The 15,875-nt window shown below is 52.1% G+C and overlaps 1 protein-coding gene across 1 annotated transcript in view; it reads left to right on the forward strand.

The window, feature by feature from the left end:
* The first annotated feature begins 2,626 nt into the window (after positions 1-2,626).
* ASH1L (ASH1 like histone lysine methyltransferase) overlaps positions 2,627-15,875 on the forward strand; it is a 58,915-nt gene continuing 45,666 nt past the window's right edge. Inside the window, 3 exon segments of the mRNA XM_050327791.1 lie at positions 2,627-2,736; positions 8,600-9,133; positions 15,153-15,875. Coding sequence (XP_050183748.1) covers positions 8,711-9,133; positions 15,153-15,875 — 1,146 coding nt within the window. The 5' untranslated portion in view covers positions 2,627-2,736; positions 8,600-8,710.

Below are 15,875 nucleotides of genomic sequence, written 5' to 3' on the forward strand. Positions count from 1 at the left end.
ACATAAATACATACACTTACGTATTCTTTATAATTTATATAATTCATAAGGACTTTTATAATTTAACTTCAAAGAACTCAAACCCACGCCGATAAATCCACCCCCCCCCCAAAAAAAAAGGCGCATTATCCGCCATCAACGCGCAACCTCAAACCATCACCTCTCCAGACTTAAAACACCCCAAAACACCCCCCTGGTCGATGCGGACCCCCCTCGGTTCTCGCCGAGCCCACCCCGGTGCCCCCCACGTGCTTCCCGTCCCCCCTTCCCGGGACTCCAACGGGAGCGCCCCGGGAGGGCCCCGAGGGGTCCCCGGGGGGTCCCCGAGGGGTCCCCGAGGGGGTGGCGGTGTCCCCGCACTCACCGGACCCGGTGGCGGTGTCCCCGCACTCACCGGACCCGCCGGTGCCACCCCCGGTGCCACCCCCGGTGCCACCCCCGGTGACGCGGCCGCTACGGGTGGCTCGGAGGGACAGCGAGGGCGTGGCCGAGGGGCGTGGTCGCTGTGGGCGTGGCCACGAAGGGCGTGGCCGCGTGGGCGGGGCTTTCCGTGCCCCTTTCCGAGCGGCGTTAAAACGTTAATCGCGTTAATCGGCTGAATTTCAGGGTTTTTGTTTTTCTCCGGGAGCCTCCTCGGTGTTGAACCGCGCGTGTTCGTGGTTTCGCTTCCAGCTTTTCGTCGATAAATTGGATCGCGGGATGGGGCAGGGTGGGAGGGAGGGCCTGGTCCCCACCTCCCTGCTCGGGCGGGATCATCCCAGAGCTCAGGGATGTGTCCAGGATGGCTCTAGAATATTTCCAGGGAGGGACACTCCTCCCTCTCTGCCCGGGCAGCCCGTTCAGGGCTGGGTCACTGCCCAGGACAGAAGTTCTTCCTCGTGGCCAGGTGGAACTTCTGGGCATCAGTTTTGTGTCCTGTTTTGGGGCACCCCCCGAGCAGAGCCTGGTCCATCCCCTGCAGGCACTGGGGAGGTCCCCTCTGGGTGTGTCGTGGTCACAGAGATGCTCCAGCCCCTTCAGCATCCTCACAACCCCCCTGGATCCTCTCCATGTCCCTCCTGTCCCGAGCAGAACTGGCCCCACGCTCCAGCTGTGCCTCCCCAGGGCTGGGGACACCTTCCACCAGCCCAGGTTGCTCCAAGCCCCGTCCAACCTGGCCTTGGACACTTCCAGGGATGGAGCAGCCACAGCTTCTCTGCCCAACCTGTGCCAGGGCCTCCCCACCCTCACAGGGAGGAATTTTTCCTAATATCTGATCTAAACCTGCTCTCTGTCAATTTGAACCCATCCCTCCTTGTCCTGGCACTCCGGGCTCTGGTAAATAGTTTGGCCTCATCTTTCCTGTCACTTCCCTGCAGGCACTGGGAGGCCAAAATTAGGTCACCCCAAAGCTTCTCCTCTCCAGGCTGAACAATCCCAGTTCTCCCAGCCCTCCCTCCCAGCAGAGCTTCTCCATCCAGCCCTCTTGTCAACTTGGTGCCTCCTCTGGACTTGCTCCAAAGGAGGAGTTTTCATTTTGCTGTGGGAATTTCAGCCCTGGGGCATTTTTTGTTTGTTTGGATTTTTTAATGTATCTTGTTGGAATACAATTTGTTATTAATTTCTCCTGCTTGTGGCAGACAATGTTTTAAAACACCAGTTAACAGACTGCAGTAATTCCTGTCAGACATTGTGAACATCATTCCATCATTCCCAAGATAAGAAGGACATGGAACTGTTGGAGCAAGTCCAGGAGAGGGCATGAATTGATAAGGGGACTGGAGCACCTCCTGTATGGAGATGAGCTGGGAGAGCTGGGAATGTTCAGGCTGGAGAACAGAAGGTTGTGTGGAGACCTCAGAGCACATTCCAGGATGTGAATTGGGCCTGCAAGGAAGCTGGAGAGGGGCTGTTCATCAGGAACTGGAGTGACAGGACAAGGGGGAACAGCTTCAAACCGAAAGGGAAGAAATTCAGGTTAGATATCGGGAAGAAATTCATCCCTGTGAGGATGGAGAAGCCCTGGCACAGGTTGCCCAGGGAAGTTGTGGATACCTGGCAGTGTTCAAGTTCAGCTTGGACAAAGCCTTGAGCAACGTGCTCTATTGGAAGGTGTCGCTGCCCACGGCAAGGGGGGGTTGATTGGCACGAAACGAACTTTACAGTCCATTCCAACCCCTTAACACCCTCTGATTCCACTACTCCGGTTTCACAAAAGGCCTTTCGACGCTCCAAACTCGCCAGCGCACGCGACCCTCAAGGAAAGATGCCTTTGCGCGTCTACACAATCCCTCTTACGGCTCATCTGATGTAAAAAACCCACCTTATTATTTTTTTTCCCTTATATTTTCCTTTTCTGCGGCGTCTTCGCAGGGCCCTGCGTGGGGGGCGTGGCAGGGGGGCGTGGCTTGAAGGAGAGGGGGCGTGGTCTGCGACACAAGGGGCGTGGTCTGGCTGCTGCTGGGCGTGGTTTATGGGGAAAGGGGCGTGGTGTGCCCGGGGGGCGTGCCCGGCGCGCGGGGCGGGGGGGGTGTGTGGGGGGCGTGCCCGTGCGCTCGCTCGCGGCGGAGCAGGAGCCGCCGCCATTTTGGTTCCGCCGCCTCGCTCGGCTCAGGCCCCGCCGCGGCGGCCGCTCCGTCCAGTTTCCCCTCCCCTCCCCCGGCCCCGCCCCGGCCCCTCCGCCCGCGCCCGGGCGGCCGCGGAGATGCGGCGCGGAGCAAGCCCGTGCTCGGCCCCGGCCGCGCTGCCGCTGACACGGTGAGGAGGGAGCGGGGCGGGCGGGCGCGCGCGGGCGGGCGGGGACTGGGGACCGCCTCAGGCCCCGCGGCCCCGAGGGGAGGAGGCGCGCCGGGAGCCGCCGCGGGGGCCGCCCCGCGTCCCCCCGCACGGGTGTCCCCCGGTAGCCGCGCGGTACCCCCGCGGCAGTCCCGCAGCGGGCGCAGGGCATCCCCGTTGGTGGCGGCGGGGGATCCCCGGGGGCGGCGCGGGAGGGGGGATCCCGGCAGGGCCCGGAGCGCGGCGGGGAGCGGGGCGGGCGGTCCCTGCGAGCCGCGGAGGGGCCGGGGGGTGCTGTGACAGGCGGGGAGGGAGCCGGGGGGTCCCTGACAGGGCCCGCGGCGAGGGGCCGGGGATCCCCGCTGGCGGCCGGGCCCGGTGACAGCGGCGGCGGCCGCGGGGCCGGGGCAGCCCCCCGGGGGCGCGGGGGGCTCGGGGGGTGGGATGTCACCCTGACAGCGGCCCCGGGGGTCCCGCCGGGTCCCCCCCCGCGCCGTGTTCCTGGCAGCGGGGCCGTGCCCGCGGCTCCGCGTCCCCGAAGTTCGGTGTTTCCCAGGCACGGCCCCGTGTGACGGGCGGGGAGGCGGGGGAGGCGGCCGGCGGGGCTCCCTGGCACACAGCGGCGTTATTTGATGTATTTTTGGGGATTCCGGCTGGTTTACTGGGTCAGTGGCGTGCGGGCTTTCTCCTCCCCCCCCCCCCAATCTTCCCCAAAAATCGTACTCCTGGAATTTTACCCTCCTTGCGTTACCAGTCCTATTTCAAGCTTTATTGACCGTTAATTTGGGAATGGGTGGTTGAACCTCCTGCATCTCGGCCTTGCCCATCTCTCAGATCAGGAGGCAAAATGTGTTCCTACCCTTGTGTGTGTGTCTCTCTCTCTCTCTCTTCCCCCGTGGTCTCCTGACTTTCTGACTCCTGGCTTTGGCCCTGGCTTTGTGGTTCTTTTCCCCGTTAATTACAGAACTGGGAGCTGCTTGGAATGTGGGTTTCCATCCGATGGCCTCGGGACACGCATTTGCTCTCCCGGTAGTTGAGCGTTGTCAGGAGCCAGGAAGGGGAGCTGGAGGCAGTGGGAGCTGTGGGAGCAGGGACAGAACCTGTGGCTTCACCTTCATCCGCTGAAACATCCTCAGTTTTCATTTCCAGGGGCACCTTCTTGCCCTGTTTGTTGTGACTGCCCTCCTTGCACTAATATTTGCTGCACCTGCAAAGGCAGGTGTTTTCCAGGGATTGGGGGGTTTTGGGATGAGTCCCGTTTCCCGTGGTCATCCTGGAGGACCTTGGGACCGTCCCTGGTGCCTCTGTGGGAACGGGGAAGTTCTGGCAGCTGCTGGAACATATGGGGAGAGATGGGCTCTGAAATCATCAGCTGTTTGCCTGCTCCAGTTCTTGCTCAAAATTGAAGCTTTCCCAAACTGTCTGAGAGTATAAGAGAGATTTTGTTGGTTTTTTTTTTTAAGGGGTTTAACTAATTTTGGTTTTAAAGACAAAATTACCACAACTTCTTTTTGGGCTTGAGTTGCATTTCATTGCTGCAGGCAGCCAGCAGTCCCCTAAAAAGCATTTTATGTTGGAGTGATAAAAACCAGTGACATAATTTGAGTTACAATTCGCAAAAAGAAACCTTTTCTCTTTCCTCCCCACCCAGTTGTCTTCAGAACTGTCCCAGAGGATCCAAAAAGCAGTTTAAACCCTCGGTGCACGTTGATTTAAAAGACAGTTGTCACCAGAGAAAAGTGGCAATAGCACATGGAGTTACTGGATTACAGGTGGTTTTAAACAGATATTGTTGTCAGAGGGATTGTTGGCTTTTTATGTTTAAAATCCAAATTTCTGGTGCTTCCCTTGGAAGGAAAACACGTTCTCCTGCTCCAGTGAGCCCCATCCGCAGCTTTCAGAGGGAAAGGAGTCTGTCAGGGGAGCTGTTGGGCTGTTGTGTGACAGGACAAGCTGTGTTTGTCCCAGGCTCCATCCTGGCACTGGGAATAACCTGTCAGGAGTTAAGGGACACAGCAGACAAGGATTTCACCTTTACCTCTGACTGGGTGGGTTTTGTCCAGAAGAATCTTCCCCTGGAAGGCACTGGATGCAGAGAGCTCCTGACTCCCAGCTGGGGTGATATTTTAGGAGAATTCCCAAACTGGCAGCCTAAGGCAGGAGGAACCTTTGCTCCCATCAAAACACGGGGTTGGTTATGCAGATTTTAGCAATTTCACCTCCATTTGCATGTGAATAGTGAAACAACAGCATTGCCTCCTCCTCCGAATTCCACGTGGTGTTTCCAGACTCCCAGTCAGGTCGGGTGTCAGCTGGAGAAACACTATCTCTGCTTCCCAAGTTTTCCTCCCACTGGAGAATGCTTGCAGGGTGTCATCATGTCTGTCCTCTGCCTGCCTTCCTTCCCACAAAACCCGGCTCCTGCTCCTCTCCCTGCCTCCCAGAGCTCCTGTGGAATATTCTTCCTGACAGGAGCAGCTCCTCTGGGATTTCTGCCTGTCCAGGATCTGCTCAGGGAGTTATTTTATTTGTCAGCCCCCCTCCTGTAACACAAGCAGGAACTTTATCCCTGACAAGTGTCTCCATCTCTAAACATTTTGAGGTGATCCAGGGGCCTCCAGCAGTGACTGCTCAGGGAATGTGATGTGGGCAAAGAACTGTCAGGTTTTATCACACTTTTTATTCTCTTTTTTTTTTGTTTTCTCTATTCTCTGAGTGTGGTAACTGCCTCCCATAGCAAGGGAGAGAAGACAAGGGATATGAGAAGGGACTGTGGGAGGCTGTGGAGTCACTGGTGATGTTCTGGGGTTTCAAACACTCAGCTGAGTTGGTTTTAGTGTCCCTTGGAGCTGGAGCAATGAAAAGAACCAAAAGAAAAATACCTTCTAAGTGTGGAATGACGTGGAATGTCCATTTTTATGGACAAAACCAGCAGCAGGAATGGAGTCCTGAGTTGAGCAGAGGGGAAAGAATCTCAGTTAATGTTGATAAAGGGGTGTGGGGGAAACATATCTTGGGGTCCAGCAGTGGAAAAACAACCCTTAGCATTTTCTTCCTGGAAAAGCAAGGGATGAGAAGAACAGAAAGCTCAGGATGTGCCACCAGGGGAATAAGGAGGAAACCCAGCTACTAAAACTGTGTGTGGCATCAGAGGAATCTGTAAGGAGCCCCACGGTGGGATGTTAAAATGCTTCCTAGTTAATTTTTTTGGGGGGAAGAAGGACAATTCCAGGAGGGATTTGAGATCTACAGAACCTACTGGCTGAGGGACTGGAAGTTTGGGAGATGGTCAGGACGTGTCTTGCTCCTCACTTGTGAGGTTTGGTACCTGGGTGGTTTTCAATCCAGCACAAGTTTTGTTATCCTGAGATCCCCTGGATGCAGGATAATTGAGAGCAAGCCTTGGAACTTGAGAGTGGAGACACTGGTAGGTTCCTTAACACCACATGGTTAAATAGGAGAGTTTTAGGCCTTGAAAGCCCAAAATCATCAAGAGTTTTCAGGGTAAATTCATGCAGGCTTTTTTTAGCTGCCTCTGAACCGTGGCTGTCATCAGCTGGCTGCTCATTTGCTTTGACAGCCACGGGATTTTTAAGGCACAACCTGCAGGAGGAGTGGAAGGGATCCTGCAGGAGGAGTGGAAGGGATCCTGGAGGAGGAGTGGAAGGGATCCTGGAGGAAGAGTGGAAGGGATCCTGGAGGAGGAGTGGAAGGGATCCTGGAGGAGGAGTGGAAGGGATCCTGCAGGAGGAGTGGAAGGGATCCTGCAGGAGGAGTGGAATGGATCCTGCAGGAGGAGTGGAAAGGATCCTGCAGGAGGAGTGGAAGGGATCCTGGAGGAGGAGTGGAAGGGATCCTGCAGGAGGAGTGGAAGGGATCCTGCAGGAGGAGTGGAAGGGATCCTGCAGGAGGAGTGGAGTGGATCCTGCAGGAGGAGTGGAAGGGATCCTGCAGGAGGAGTGGAAGGGATCCTGCAGGAGGAGTGGAAGGGATCCTGCAGGAGGAGTGGAAGGGATCCTGCAGGATGGGGAGATCCAGGCATGAGGAGTGTGAGGAGTAACACAGAGAAAAGTGAGACAAGAACACAGCCAGTGGTGTCAGTGGGGAACAGGAGCAAGGGAAGAACCAAAACACAGCCCTGAACACCGTGGAGACAGCACCAGGAAACTGGAACTTGGTGAGGCATCCCAGCAGCATCCCTGGGATTCAGGGAGGTGAGATCTGAGAGACAGACACTATTCTGTGAATTCCTGGGGTAACTGGGGACTGGGAGAAGATTGCAGTGATCCAGGGCCAGGATTAGCAGTTTGGTTGTCTGTGTGGAGAGCAATTAATGGCTAAATAAGTGGCCTGCTCTGTGTTTCTGGGAGCCATCAGTTTAGTGCCTTTGTTTTTGGGACAGTCCCCGAGCCTGTGTTGCCCCAGAGTCAGATGTGAGCACAGTTTTAATTCCCACTGTGCACTTTGGGCCTTGCAGTTCCTGGGGTCAGTGTGTGAGGGTAATCTTGGCTGTTGGTTTCATATTTTAAGCTTCTTAATTAATTTTATTTGTAAGAAAGTGCCTCAAGTGTTGCTGCTGCTCCGCACCACAGTCCCTGGAGAAGGAAACAAATCGTGTGAACACGGATTTGACAGTTCCATGAGGGATTGTCCCTTCTCTTGGACTTGGATAATACAAATTCAGGCCTTAGCTCAGGGTTATTTTACAGCTGGGCAGTTTTCCTTGGTGCATCAGCATGTGTGAAAAAGCCCATTTTTGGTGACATGGTGAAGCCTCTTGGACTGAACATCGGGCCTTGATCTGAGCAGTGCCATAACTCACCTTCTATATCCATGTCACACTGTTAACCAGGTTTTTTTCTGCTTGTAAAATGGAGATTTTATCTCATTACCTCTAGTCTTACGAGTAATAACAGCGGGTTTGATTTCTGAGGATGTGCTGGGTTGAGCAGCCCGAGCTGCAGATGGAAACCATGTGAACAGTGAGCACAGAACACGTGGAAATATTAAATAAGTTTGTTTTGGGGATGCCTGGTTTTCCTACAGGTTTCATTTGGAGTTCTCAGCAGCATTTCTTCTGCCCCCACTAATCCTGGCATCTGTTCTCCCAACCTGAGCCCACTGCAGCTGCCTTGGTGCTCTCCAGGATCACCTTTCCCGTTCCTGATCCTGCCCGTGCTGTTCCAGAGCCACCCCAAACCCTCCTCCTCGAGCTGCTTCCCTAATCCATGCCTGGCCAGGAGGGCTGAGCTCCTCGAGGCCTTTTTGTGCAGCTCATTTTGGAGTTTTGCTGAAGCCCCTGAAATCTCTCTGCTCACAAGTTCAGCCCTGGGAGTGGCCAAGGCTTTGTGTGTGTTCCAGAGTTTGTGGCTTGTTTTTAAACTGGTGCCCACGTGGGTTAAGCTCAACTTTCCTGGTGGCTCAGCTGATGAAAATCAGAATATCTCTGGGGTTTGGGTGCTTTCTCCAGGCTTTCATTCATGTCCTTCCTCAGATTGCAGCTCATCCAGTGGGTCCAGCCCAAGAGTAGCCAGGCTTTGGTTATAAATAGAAAACTTGCTTTGATGATCAATATTAAAATCCTTAACCGTTGTTTGAAGTGTCCCGTGGATGAATTGGAAATTGTATTATAATATTCCCACGCTTTTGATTTTTCACTTTTCATTTAGAGAGTGTTTTACAGATAAATTGTGGGTTTGAAGTCGGTGACCGGCGGGGTTGGTGTCTGGGAACATCAGCTTGTCTCGAATACAATCGCTCGCTTTCCGATTGGCTGGAACATTAATTTAATTTCTGCTAGGAAATCAAAGTTTACTTCTTCTGTCTGCCTTTTCCTGCTTTGCAGAGCGAAAGATGCTGACTGCCAGTAGTGGAACAGCTCCTGTGAGGAACATCCCCCTGTAAAATCATCCCTTAAAAAAAAAAAAATCACCCGGAGGCAAATATTCCGCCTGTGATGGACCCTTGGAATACTGCTATGTTAGGCTTGGCTTCCGATTCTGAAGGGTTTTCTGGGAAAAGCCCCTCTGTGGCCAACCTTGGCACGCTGGTGGGCAAGGCAGAGGCGGAGGCCGAGGGTTGCAGCAAGGACGAGGAGGACGGCAAGAAGAAGGGCCGGGAGGGGCCCGGCGGCGACGATGGCAAGGCCGAGGCTCTGAGCGAGGCCCAGCAACAATTCTCCGTCAAGGAAACCAACTTCTCCGAGGGCAACCTCAAGCTGAAGATCGGCCTGCAAGCCAAGAGGACCAAAAAGCCTCCCAAGAACCTGGAGAATTATGTCTGCAGGCCCGCCATAAAAACCAGCATCAAGCAGCCCAGGAGGGCTCCCAAGGGCGGGAAGATGACGGATGAGAAGAACGAGCACTGTCCTCTGAAACAAGTGAGTGGTGTGGTCACTGGGGGGTTGTTCCAGCTGTGTTTGAAAGCTCCACCTTCTCTGCCACTGGAGCTCCTGAGGTTGGAAGTGGTTTGGTTTCGTGGTTCTCAACAAGAGGGGGGGAAATGCTCGTTCACAGCTTGGTACTGTTATCATTTCAGCAGCAGGGAAAGATAATTCCCCTGTGAACTTGAAGTGGGTAAATCTCTGCCAAGTGATGGTGTGATTTTCAGTCTCTTCTGTAGAAGAAAATGGGGGGGTCTTTAGAGGGTCTTGTCCCTGTTGAGCTGGGTTTTGGGTTCCTTTTTCCTGTTGGAATCAGTGATTTTCCTGTCTCTCCCCCATCGCTGCCAGGAAGGGCCCAAGCAGGGTCTGCAAAGCAGAGGAGACTTTTGCAGATGAGTTACAACCCAGCCTGGTGATAACATGGCTATAAATGGAGAGGCTGGAGGGATGTGCCAGGGGTTTTCCGAAGGGAAGGAGGTGGCCCTGCCTCCTTTTTGTTTGTGTGATGTGCAGGGTGTAACAAGTGAGAGCAGCCACAGCAGATAGGGAGAACGGGATAAATGGCGAGAACTACAAATAACGTGGCGTGGATGCTGAATTTTGGAAGTGTTTGCTCTTCCTGCCAACATACCTGCAAGTTTTGCCAGTGAAATGTTGGAATTTACCCTTGGGAATCCAGCAAGTCCATGGAGGCTTCCTTGGTGAGGGCTGTGTGTCCCACAGGTGCCCCAGGGGCTGCAGGATTTCCATCTGTCCTGCCTGTGCCCTGTCCCCAAGGCTTGATCTTCGAGGTCCCTTTCCAGGGATTCCACGATTCCAAGTGATAAAACTGAGTCCTGAAAAGACAAGGGTGGATGTGAGGACTGAAAGCTGCTTTGGGATTCTCTGGTTCTCCCAGCAAACAGCACTGTTGCACCTGGAGAGGTTTTACCAGGGAGGAAATAATCAGCATTTTGAGGTTGGATGGTGACAGGAGGACATCTGTGTCTGTGGACCAGATTTTCCTTCAGGAGATCCATCCCATTTCAAATAGGAAGCAGAAAGGGAAGCAAATATTAGTGATATTTTATATATATATATATATATATATATACACACACATATATATATTATACATGTTTGTATGTATTTTTATATATGTATTTTATATATAATACACATAAATATAATACATGTACATTATATATTATACAAATATACTACATAGATTATATGTATTACATATTACATGTATTATTATGTATTGTATATAATACACATATCACTATATTGTGTATATTATATAACAATATACCACATATAATATATATTTTAACACATTAGCGATATTATTGATATGTGACATCACTGATAACCACTGTGGGTTGATAAAAATAACACTAAACAGTGTCCTGCTGATTCCTGAAAAGGGCCTGGAAGTGTCTGTGTGGAAACAAATGGCAACCATGGCTTAAAATATTCCTGGTTTGAATATAATACCTGAGGAGTTGTGGGGTTTTTTTGCCTTATTGCCATGAAATAAAGGAAGTTTTAGCTCTGCAAATAACCCTTCAGCAAAGGGAAGGGATCCCTAAATCTCTGCTTTTGATGGAGAGGAGGGGAAAGCAAAGAAATGATCAGCTCAGAGCCAGGTGTGGCTTTGCTTGGAGCTCTGAAAGTGAACTTTCTTTTCTCTCGAAGGAGGAGTAAAGGATTTGAATGAAAATGTGGCACTTGCAGTGCACTGAGACACAAAGAGGAGCAGTGGAATTCTTCTCCTGGGAATACCAGTGCAGAAATTAAAAGAGAGGAGGGAAATCCCCTGCACTTGCACGGCTGACAGGCTGCTCTCTCAGGCTCAGTGCTGACAGCACTGCTAAAACCTGGGCAGTGTCTCCAGGTGTTAAAAACAGAGGGTTTATCCTTCCTGGAGGTGAGGGCAGGAACTTGGAATCACAGAATTTTTCAGGCTGGAAAAGCGATCAGGGAGGGATCAGGGAGGCACTGCTGTGTTCCCACCTAAACCCTGTCCCCAAGGAATGGGCATTCCTGCTCTGCCCTCTTCCACCGCCTCCCAGTGAGGGGAATCTTTCCCTCTGCACCCACAATTTGCCCTCCAAAAAAAGTCTGGGCGTACAAGTTAATAAATATTATTTTTTTGGGGGGGAGGGAGAAAAAATCACTGGAAAGAAAAGAGAGGCTGAGATTCCCAGGTGTGAAGAGAAAGCAAAATGAGGAGGTGCTGCAAGAGCCAAGCAGCATTTAATTGGCTTTTTTCGAGGCTGAGTGTGGAGCTGGGATTTCTTCCTTTTGGGAAATGTCCTGTGGCAGGCAGACATTGAGCCCCAAAGCCTGAGCCCTGATCATAAACACACATAAAGACACATTTTTGGCCCTGTTTTAGCCGTGCTGGAAGGGGAGTGCAGGCAGTGCCGTGGCAAAGGGTGGGGTAAAAGGTGTAGCAAATGGGAAGAGGTGATAGTAGCAGCCTGTGTTAACTCTAACTCAGTGTAGTAACACAGTGCAGCAGGTTGGGACTTGCCCTCCTGCTCCATCTCTTTATTTCTGGGTGAAAAATGCTGAGTGCAGCGTTCTGGAGCTCTCCCTCTTGCCCTGGGTCGTGCAGGGAAAGCTCTGCTGATGAAATCACAGCCACTCAGAGCTAACAAAGCTCAAGAAAGTGAGTTCTTTTCTTTTTTTAGTAGCTTGAGAATATTCCCTGCAGCGTCTGGGACTGAAGTTTGTCTTTTTTTTTTTTTTCCTCCTGGTACTTGGTTAAAACTTGAATTGAAAAGCCTTGGTGGTGGAAAAATAACCAGCAGGGACTTCCAGTCGTTGTTATTTGGGGAATTCCATGGGATGTGTTGATGCCACAGAGCAGTTTCTGTGATCCCAGTTGTGGCCCCAGACAGTGGCCTGAAGTGCAGCAGCTCAGACAGCGATGGGGAAATGTTTGTGCACACCTAAAAAACCCTTTTTATTGCTGGCTGGGGGTTCTTAAAAGAAATAACAAACAGCATTTTTACTGACAGGCTGTTCCAGCGGGTGGAACTGAGGCTGTCTCGGGTTTTGCAGGTTGGTTTTGGGGTGAGAAGCGTGAATTTGTCACCAAATTGTGTCATTTGAGAGGGGATACCCCTGGCCTGGGGAAAGATCATTTACTCTGAAGCCTTTGGCAAATAATTACCAGTAATCATCACGGTAAATAATGAGCTAGTAGTGATAAACCCTGAGACTGTGCTGTAACAACAGATGCTTTTTTTTAAGGAATAAAGTCATTTTTTTGCTGTTGGTGCCTGTGATGACTCTGGAACCACAGAGTCATTTGAGCTTTAAGACCATCAAGGCCACCAGTGATGGGCTGTAACTTATTAACAGTTTGTATCAAAACTGCCTGGAGTTTTTATTCCTGAAATGAATGGTGCAGGCCTGGAAGTCGTAAATCCACACGGGAGGTTTGGAATTTGCAGCTCAGCTCGGTCCCAAATTTAGAATGGTGCCAGTTTTATGGAAACCTCCAGGTTTTGGGCAGCACTTTTAAGCCAGGCAGCTGAACTGAAGATGGCCCAGGAACAGGTTGGTTTTTAAAGCACAAAGTGCTTTTTGGTGTCATTTTGAGCAGCTCTGCCCTCAGATGAACCTTTTCATTCCATCTGAAACCAGAGCAACGTGGAGCAGGGCTGGAAATCTGGGCTCACAAGGCACAGAATTTCCAGAAAAATTGGGTTTTTTTGTGGGGTTGGACTTCAGGTCTGTCCTCCCCATCCCACGGAGTGCTCGTGTGGGCACCAGGAGTTATCCCAGGGAATCAGGGACCTGCTGCACTGGGACAGGCCTGGCTGCTCCACCATCCAGCTGTGGCCTCGAGGGTATTCCAGGGGCAATTCCTGAGCCTTTCCAAAGGATTGGAGTGGCCACAGGAGAGCTGGGCTGAGGGACAGGGTGTTCCTGTAGCCACAGGTTGTGACATCACAACTCTGCCCCAAAAAATCCCCCAGGGAGAGCTTGGATCAGGGAGCGAGGGATCCCAGGAACCCAGGGAGAGCTTGGATCAGGGATCCCAGGGAAAGCTTGGATCAGGGACCCAGGGAGAGCTTGGATCAGGGATCCTAGGGAGAGCTTGGATCAGGGATCCCAGGAACCCAGGGATTGAGAGAAAACTGGGATCTGGGCCTAGGGATCCCAGGGACTGAGGGAGAGCTCAGATATCAGGGATCCAGGGCTTCCAGGGACCAAGGGAGAGCTTGGATCAGGGACCCAGGGATCCCAGGAACCCAGGGAGAACCTGGATCAGGGAGCCAGGGATCAAAGGAGAACTGGGATCAGGGACCCAGGGATCCCAGGCACTGAGAGAAAACTGGGATCTGGGCCTAGGGATCCCAGAGAGTGAGGGAGAGCTCAGTCTCCATCCCACAGGATATTCCTGTGGGATACTCCTCAGTGACAGCAACACTTCCCATTCACTTTAGCCAAAAATCTGAAATGTTGGTAAGACAGAATTGCAAGAAGGAGCTCTGTGGAGTTTGTTGGGGTGGTTTTATGGTCAAAAAACCCAAAAACATGAAAAAAAGTTTCCCATATAAGAATTTTGGCTTTCAAAAAGCTGAAAAAGAAGAAAAGCTGTGAACTCTTTTGGCTCCTCTCTGACACCTCACCAGCTGTTCCTTGCTCTGTTTTTCACATTCTTTGAAACAATTTTCCGTGTGCTTGGAGGATTCATCGCCCCTAGATGAGAAAAGGAGCTTTCCAGGGCACCTGCCTTCAGCTTTCAGAGGATCCCTGTTTGATGCTCCAGTGTTTTTCCCAATGCTGGCATCTTGCTTAGATCAAAGCCGGGGTTTGGAAGGGTTTGCTTAGCTGTGTGTTGGTTGTTTAAATATCTGCTGAGGCTTCCAAGCTCTTTGAGGCTTTGGATCCCCAGAGGGCACCCCAGGACCTGACTGGGGGAGCACACGGAGGAATAAACAGCAAGAAGGAATATTGTGGATCCCCTGGTGGCTCAGCAAGCACACAGGGCTGAGGAGTTTTAACTCCCAAGCCAATATTTAGGTGAATTTTTCAGAGGTGTTTAAAATCCCTTGAACAGAGATTAAAAGTTTCCTTCCAAAGTTGTTTTTGGGGTTTCAGGCCGTGGAAAAGGGGTTATAACTCTCTGCAGGTTGCCCAGCAAGTGCTGTTGGGTGACTCTCTGGCATCCCAGGGATTCCCAGGAGCTGGAGGTGGTGGGTGCCAGGAAGTTTTCACACTGTGTGTGTTTGGAATGGGAATCATGGGATGGGTTGGGCTGGAAGGGATCATAAAGCTCATCCAGTTCCACAATCCCAGGTTGCTCCAAGCCCTGTCCAACCTGGCCTTGGACACTTCCAGGGCTGGGGCAGCCATGGAATACCCTGGTTCAGCTGCTCCACGTGTGTCCCTGTGCAAACAGGAGACGAATTTGACTGATTTAATCTTATTTTACTGGTTTTCCTGACTGTCAATGGGCTGCTGGGAGGAGAAGCTGCTGCTGCAGGGGCTGGGGGTGTCCTGGGACAGGGCCCTGCTCAGCTGCTGCTCAGCACCATGTGAGCTCTTCAAGTAGCTCTCACACTATAAATAGCCCAGTGCATTGTTGTCAGTGGGTTTTTATTAATAAACAGCAACAGTATTTTGGGAGAATGTTTTTAATTGGGGGAAGGAGGGGAGCAGATTAAATGGGTTGTGTTTCAGGGCTGGCAGCGAGTTTGGGTTTTGTTTACGTCAGAAAAGCTTCAAGGTGTCTACTGGTTCAAGATTTTGCTTTAAATATTATTAATTTATTAATATTGTCGAGTATTTGCATAATCCATGTGTTATAACATATATAACATTTTATTATTTAATATTTTATTGTTAATATTTGCTTTAGAATTGATAGGTTCATGAAGCTGTACCTGTACAGTTACCCCGTTGCTAGAGCAGATATTAACCATCTCCACGTAAAAAGATACTGTTTTACTCAGAGAGACACTTTGTGCTCTGTTCCTAAAGACTTTTTTGTTGGGTTTTTGACTCCTAGGACCCTTCAAAGTCCTACAAGAAAGCTGGAGAAGTGGCAGCAGTGGAGTTACACGTGGAGGAAGGTGTCCAAGCAGAAACAACCCCTTTGGCCAAGAAAGTCTCCCCGTTGCACTCAGAAATGACGGATTACACCAAGCCACCTCCTCCCACCCTTCTCAGCAGCCATAACTCGGATTTGAAGGACAGGACGGAGATGAACGGAGCGACGACCGTCACGGAGAAGCTGGCTCAGCTCATTGCCACCTGTCCCCCCTCCAAGTCTTCCAAAGCCAAGCAGAAGAAGCCCAGCACCGGCAGCGCCTCTGCTCTGGTGAAAGACTCCGGGAAGAAGCCGCCAGGAGCCGTCAATCCCAGCGGGACGGCGGGGAAGGATTTGGGGAAGAAGCTGCCGGGCTCCGGCGTCGCCGTGGGGCTGCTGAACAAGGACTCAGGGAAGAAGCCGCCGGGGATCGGCAGCGCGGCCGTCCTGGCGAACAAAGACTCCGGCAAGAAGCCCCAAGGGGTCGGCCCCTTGGTGGGGTTGGTGAGCAAGGACCCCGGGAAGAGGCCCCCGGGGATCAGCGCTCCCGCCGGGATGGCCCACAAGGACTCTGGGAAGAAGCAGCCGGTGAGCAGCTCTGCGGTCGGGTTGATCAGCAAGGACGTGGGGAGGAAACTCCCGGGGATCAGCGCTCCGGCTGCGCTGACCAGCAAGGAGCCTCTCAAGAAGCCGGTCGGGATT

The sequence above is a fragment of the Myiozetetes cayanensis genome, unplaced genomic scaffold (genome assembly GCF_022539395.1).
Source record: "Myiozetetes cayanensis isolate MyiCay16 unplaced genomic scaffold, myiCay2020 scf35, whole genome shotgun sequence".
NCBI classification, from domain to species: domain Eukaryota; kingdom Metazoa; phylum Chordata; class Aves; order Passeriformes; family Tyrannidae; genus Myiozetetes; species Myiozetetes cayanensis.